This window comes from Lipotes vexillifer, unplaced genomic scaffold (genome assembly GCF_000442215.2).
Source record: "Lipotes vexillifer unplaced genomic scaffold, Lipotes_vexillifer_v1.1 scaffold109, whole genome shotgun sequence".
Lineage (NCBI taxonomy): Eukaryota > Metazoa > Chordata > Mammalia > Artiodactyla > Lipotidae > Lipotes > Lipotes vexillifer.
The window spans coordinates 1,420,910-1,427,255 of NW_006790015.1; the positions used below are offsets into that span (position 1 = coordinate 1,420,910).

General features: G+C 56.9%; 2 protein-coding genes across 3 annotated transcripts in view; one reads left to right on the forward strand and one right to left on the reverse strand.

Annotated features, from left to right (window-relative positions):
- Positions 1–1,036: 1,036 nt before the first annotated feature.
- Positions 1,037–5,534, forward strand: LOC103084160 (F-box only protein 6). Its single transcript, XM_007463186.1, has 5 exons — positions 1,037–1,301; positions 3,416–3,542; positions 4,014–4,109; positions 4,985–5,120; positions 5,361–5,534. The coding sequence occupies exons 1-5, from the start codon at positions 1,037–1,039 to the stop codon at positions 5,532–5,534; spliced, it is 798 nt and encodes a 265-aa protein (XP_007463248.1).
- Positions 5,535–5,894: 360 nt separating this feature from the next.
- MAD2L2 (mitotic arrest deficient 2 like 2) overlaps positions 5,895–6,346 on the reverse strand; it is a 12,098-nt gene continuing 11,646 nt past the window's right edge. For both annotated transcript variants that reach the window (XM_007463164.1, XM_007463163.1), the window contains exon 9: positions 5,895–6,228. In XM_007463164.1, coding sequence (XP_007463226.1) covers positions 6,187–6,228 — 42 coding nt within the window. In that variant the 3' untranslated portion in view covers positions 5,895–6,186. The remainder of the gene's footprint in view (positions 6,229–6,346) is intronic.

The following is a 6,346-nucleotide window of genomic DNA, read 5'->3' on the forward strand; positions in this document are numbered from 1 at the left end:
TCACCTTCAACGTGCTTTTCCGTCTCTGGGCATTACAGAGTGGCCTGATGCCCAACCCGGGGGGGGGGGGGACTGCCTTCCCAGCGAGTCACTCCAGGCCAGGATTCAAACCCAAGCAATCTTGCTTCTTCACCTTCAACGTGCTTTTCCGTCTCTGGGCATTACAGAGTGGCCTGATGCCCAACCCAGAACTGTGTGGGGAGCCTCCTCATTGGGATGTTTTATCACAGCTAAAGTGGGCAATTTGGGGAGAGAAAGTTTGTTTCTCAGCCCATCACTTAAATTGTGAGCTAGTCTGTGGAAGTAATAAAGATTTTACATTCTTTTTTTTTATATACATATTCTTTCCCTCACACTTTTTTTAATTATTGTATTTTTATTTTTGTCTGCATTGGGTCTTTGTTGCTGTGTGTGGACTTTCTCTAGTTGCAGAGAGCGGGGGCTACTTTTCCTTGTGGTGTGTCGGCTTCTCATTGCAGTGGCTTCTCTTGTGGAGATCAGGCTCTAGGCGTGCAGGCTTCAGTAGTTGTGGCGCACGGGCTTAGCTGCCCCATGGCATGTGGGATCTTCCTGGACCAGGGATCAAACCCGTGTCCCCTGCATTGTCAGGCGGATTCTTAACCACTGTGCCACCGGGGAGTCCCAAGATTTTATGTTCTAACGGTGAATTCATACTATTAAAATAACATCACTGAAAGCCTTTGCAGAGCTTACAGACAACAGCATGGCCTTGGCAAAATCTTACGGTTCTCCAAGCCCACCAACTGAAAATTAAGCAATTAATTTTTTAATGGGGGATGGGGGTCTCTTAAAAAATTAGTCCCTGAAGACTTTATCAATATTTTTATTGCACTCTTTCAAATGTGCATAACATGTGGCCACTATTTATTTTGAGGGTCTACCATGTACTGGAAAGGTGCTCCAATGTTCCCTGGCCCAGGTCCCTGGGGATCTAAGGGGTCCACCTCCTTGGTCAGAGCTCATGACCACTGTTGCTCCCCACAGGCCTGTGCATGCTTCTCACCCCACCACGACCATGGCCCTGGTCAGTATCAACCAGCTGCCCGAGAGCATCCTGCTGGAGGTGTTCACACACGTGCCCGCCCGCCAGCTGCTGCTGAACTGCCGCCCTGTCTGCAGCCTCTGGCGCGACCTCATCGACCTTGTGACCCTCTGGAAGCGCAAATGCCTGCATGAGGGCTATGTCACTGAGGACTGGGACCAGTCTGTGGCGGACTGGAAGGTCTTCTACTTTCTGTGCAGCCTCCGCAGGAACCTCCTGCGCAACCCGTGTGCCGAAGGTGGGCTGGGGCCTGCTGCTGGGCTGTTCCTTTCCCTTTCCTGAACCTCAGGGCCTTTGTACTTGCTGTTCCCACACTACCTGGAATGTTCTCTCATCACCACCACTCCCCGCAACACCTGTCATGCTCCCTTGGTCCCTCTCCTCATTCTTCAGGTCTCAGTTCAGAGATGTGCCCTGATCCCCCATCTGCAAACAGTGCTCCCCACGTCTGTCACATCGCCCCATTTCCTTCCTTCATAGCACTGGTCATTACCTATAATAACTGAATCTTTTTTTTTTTTTCTTCTGCCACAAATTTCAAGTTCCTGGGGCCTGACAGACCTTGCCACTCTGCACCGTTTCCACATAGCATGTGCTCAGGAAACGTTTGTTGAATGAATAAACACACTGCAGACCCCCTCCCCTTTAGTTCAGTCTGTGCTGCCTAACGTTGAGGGAGGGCTTCCTGTGTGCCAGGCACTTAGTCTGAGGTCTTAGAAATGTCATTATCCTCCCGTCACCCCATGATACGAGGAAGAAAATGAGGAATTTCAGAGGTAACTACGGTCACGTGGTTTGAGGCTCCTATTTTGCTTATGTTCTCATATATCTGCCAGGCTTTTTTTTTTCTTCATTTAGCATCTTCATTTAGTACCAGGCATCATGCTTCCTGTTTGGGTATAGCAGCAGTTGATGAAGAGGCATAGTTTGTACACTTAGAATCCCTTCCTCTCTTTATTCTCATGAAGATCCCGAGAGTTAGCCAAATAAGAAGGGTTTGGCACCATTTTATAGATGGGGAGCGTGAGGCCCCCCAGATGAGTGTCTTGCTCAAAGATCTAGAACTGCCCAGTTTCTGGGGTCCAGTCCTGACTGCTGAAGGCCCTTAGGCCCCTCTTAGCGGCCCCATAGACAGTGCCCCAGACACTCAGTCTCCTGGCCTGCCCCAAATTCTGCTCAGAAGCTGCCCAGCCGGGCCAGGCCACCAGCGCAGCTCACGCAGCCCTGCAGAGCCGGCCACCCAGCTCTCCTGCGCCTGCCCTGGGCACTGGCCCACCCTGGATTCCTGAATTCCTCTTCTGCTTTTCTACTGGGGGGCTCCCGGGGCACCTGGGGAATAGATGTGGGCTCCTAGTAGAGGGAGCAAAGGAGTAATTTGGAAAAGCTCTCCTGGTGATTGTTCTGGAAAGCCTGGGTAGAGAGGCACTGTTTCCTGAAGTCCTCTCAGCTCAGTCTGAAGGGGGAGATGGGAGGGACAGCCTTACGCCTACAGACCTGCCAAGGCAACCTGGTGGGGGACCCTTCCACCAACACGGGGTTACTACACGCCACCAACCCAGAGGATGCCCGGCCCCCCAGTCCTCCCTCCTGCCCTGGGCAGAGGGGGTCCGAGTGGGCACAGCAGGTTCCCACGACCCACCAGCAAAGCCCCTCAGATCCCAGTAAGTAGTTAACCTCCTGGACGTCGACGATAGGGGAATGCCAGTCGTCTAGTAAGTGGTCTGAGTTGGGACAAACTCACATTAGCCATTAAGAACAGAATTACCGGGCTTCCCTGATGGCATAGTGGTTGAGCCCGCCTGCCGATGCAGGGGACACGGGTTCGTGCCCTGGTCCTGGAAGATCCCACGTGCCGCGGAGCGGCTGGGCCCGTGAGCCATGGCCGCTGAGCCCGCGCGTCCGGAGCCTGTGCTCCGCAACGGGAGAGGCCACAACAGTGAGAGGCCTGCGTACCGCAAAAAAAAACAAAACAAAACAGAATTACCCACACAGGCCCTTCATAATTTAATGGTTCGAGAACTGAAACTTGGGTATTTCCAGAGCCCCTGGGCAATGTGGAAGTGAGGAAAGGCTCGTTTAGAATTTCCATACTCTTTTTTTCTTTTTTTCCAGCTTCAGGTTAGGAGTTGACCCGCTCAGGGACAAAGCGGGAGGCAGAGGGCCCAGATCAGAATCGATGTGGTGGGCACAGGTGGGAGTGTGGGGAGGGGGGCTTTGTAGGGCGGCTCCAAGGTGCCTTGGGGTGCATGCCTTGAGATCTGAGCCTTACCCGCTCCCTCCCGGGACCAGGTAGAGAGGGCCAGGCTGAACATTTCACCCAGAGGGTCTTACTGCAGCTTCTGTTTTTCCTAGAGGATATGAGATCCTGGAAAATTGACTCCAACGGAGGGGACCAGTGGAAGGTGGAGAGCCTCCCCGGGGCGCACGGCGCAGACTTTCCTGACCCCGAAGTCAAGAAGTACTTTGCCGCGTCCTATGAGTGAGACGAGCTGAGCTGAGAAGCTGTGTGGGGGGAAGAGGGTCCGCACAGCCTGTTGCCAAACCCCCAGGGCCTGTGTGTGAAGCTCCAGAAAGGGGGTTCCAACGCCAGCTCAGCATCTACCGCTTCCTGGGGCAGGAGGCAACTCAGTGGCTGGGTTGAGGCGAGTGGGGGAGGCGAGCAGTTTGAGGAGGCTGGGAGCCCGCTAGGTGGTTGGGGTAAGTCAGGGGTGGTACAGGTTGGCCCCAGTCTAGGGGCCTGAGTTCACGGAAGCGCCCTCCTTGGGTGCCCGGGACACTGGGCCTAAGGACTGGGATGAACGCCACCCAGGCACCAGTGGGTCAAACTCCCTGCACGTTCCCCACGGGCCTGCATGGAGGCAGGAGCCAGAGTCCTGTCCTGCAGCCCCTGCACCAGTTCCCTGGGTCCGGGCCACGCCTGGGAACGCATGCCTCGCCTTCTGCTCCGCAGGATGTGTCTCAAGTCGCAGCTGATAGACCTCAAAGCTGAGGGCTACTGGGAGGAGCTACTGGACAAGTTCCGGCCGGACATCGTGGTTAAGGACTGGTGAGTGGGGCCCACGCCCGAGTCCCACACTCTGCATCCCTTCCTCTGCTCTTCCTGAGAAGCCCTCTTGGGAGCACCCACTGAGCCCGGCGGAGTCCTGGGGCAAGGGCTGCCTCCCTCCCTGCCGACAGGCCCAGCACTTACTCAACATTGCCCCCCGCCCCAACCCTGCATCAGCAGATGTTAACCCCAGTTTACAGATGGTGAGACTGAGGCCTACAGATGAGTTGTCACTAACAGGCCCTGGAGCAAGAGACACCAGGACCCAGCCTCCCTGGACCTCGCAGATACTCACATGCCTGTGTGCCTCCCCTACCCCTTTCACTGTTCATCCCACGACTCTATCCCAAGCTCCTACTCTGTGCCCAGAACTTTGTCTGGCCTGTCCCAGGGCAGAAGCAGGACCCTAATGTCAGCCAGGCCCCAGGGCCACTACTCTGAGGGTGGGGGGTTGGGGCTTGAGAGGTGTGCAGGGCTGCAGTAGGGCTGACCAGAGGGTGAGCTCTATGCAGCCCCCATCACACAGGCCACCCCTCCCGAACCTCCATTGTAATGTACAGGCGGCAACACAGATCCTACAGCCCAGGACTTTATCTCTGTAGAGAGCCTTTTGCTGTTTACGGTGACATCTTCACTGGAACACCCGGAAGGGTTGCCTGTTTCCTCAGATGGGATTATTGAGGCCCAGCGCAGACAGACTGCTTACCCCAGGGGCACAGGGAGCCCTGAAGCCGGCTGGGCCTCATGGGCAGAGCGGGGAAATGAGACTCGGGGCTCCAATTTGTGGGCCTGCTACCTGCCCGCCTCCAGAGATGGTGGCCTCCAGGGCCACCTCTGTACTGGGGTGCACAGTCCCAAGCCCTCCCCTCCCCCAGGTTCGCTGCCAGAGCAGACTGTGGCTGCACCTACCACATCCGAGTACAGCTGGCCTCGGCCGACTACATCGTCCTGGCCTCCTTCGAGCCCCCACCCACGACCGTCCATCAGTGGAACGATGCCAGGTGGACAGAGGTGAGGCCTCACCTGCTTGCCCCTCGCCATCCACTTCTCCCAAGGCCAGGATGGCAGGAAATACGGGGCAGCCCCAGGGCCCAGAATGCACCAGTCCTCGGTCTGGAGTTCCTGCCTTCTGGCCGGAAGGCTCTCCCCTGCAGGACCTGACTCCAGCCGTCCCCTCTCCAGCTCAGTGGTCATCCTGTCTCGTCCCCTCTTCAGTCCTGGTGGTCACTTCCTTTCCCCTCCTCCCCCCAGGTCTCCCACACCTTCTCGGATTACCCTCCAGGTGTCCGCCACATCCTCTTCCAGCACGGGGGCAAGGACACCCAGTTCTGGGCAGGCTGGTATGGTCCCCGTGTCACCAATAGCAGCATCGTCATCAGCCACAGGGTGACCAGGAGCCCGGCCCCCTCCGTGGCTCCGCCCTAGACCATGCAGGGGCCAGAGGAGGTGGCCCGCCTGCCCTCGCCCCTCCCCCTCCACAGGCCCTCCTGACAGCCTGTCCCCTGACAGCCATTCAGCCATTCATCGGTCCTCCGTCTGGGCCAGCCGATTGCCAAAGGTCCCCTCCAGGCAAGGCATGAGCCTGTAGGGGGCAGCGAGACCCCCTGCCCCAGTTCCCACCTGGGGCAAACCCACCAGTCTGTGAACTTAACTGTCACGTAGCTCTGACATTTTGGTGTAATAAATGTTTTTAGTAAAACCAGCCTGGGGTCGGGTCTAGGGGTCGGGGTACAATGTCCTCGGCACTTTGGTAGAGAAGCAGCCTCCCTCCCCTCCAGGGAGTGACAGCCCAGCTCAGCCCTGGGGGCTCTTTATTGAAACAACTCACAGCACAGTATTGGAGGCAGTGTGGGCCAGCTGAATCCCAGGAGGCTGAGAAATTGAGGTCCCAGCACCCTTGCCTGCCCTCCTGGGGAGGATTCCTCCATGGAGGCAACCAAGCCTGAGCAGCCCCGGGCTGGAGGGTGGGTGGTCCGTACATAGAGGCAATAAGAGCACTTGGAATCAGAGTAGCACTGCCCTAGGCTGGGCCCCCAAAGTTCGACAGTTGTGGCGTCCACGGTGGGCAGGCACACCCTCAGCTGCTTTTATGAGCTCGCTCTTCCACGTAGAGCTGCATCTAATGGACAGGAACGAACACCATGGTCAGGTGGACAGCCAGGGCAGCTACTCTGGAGAACCCACGGGGTCTCCGACAAGGGTGGGCTATGTGCCCCAGCCAGGGGTTAAGGGAAAGA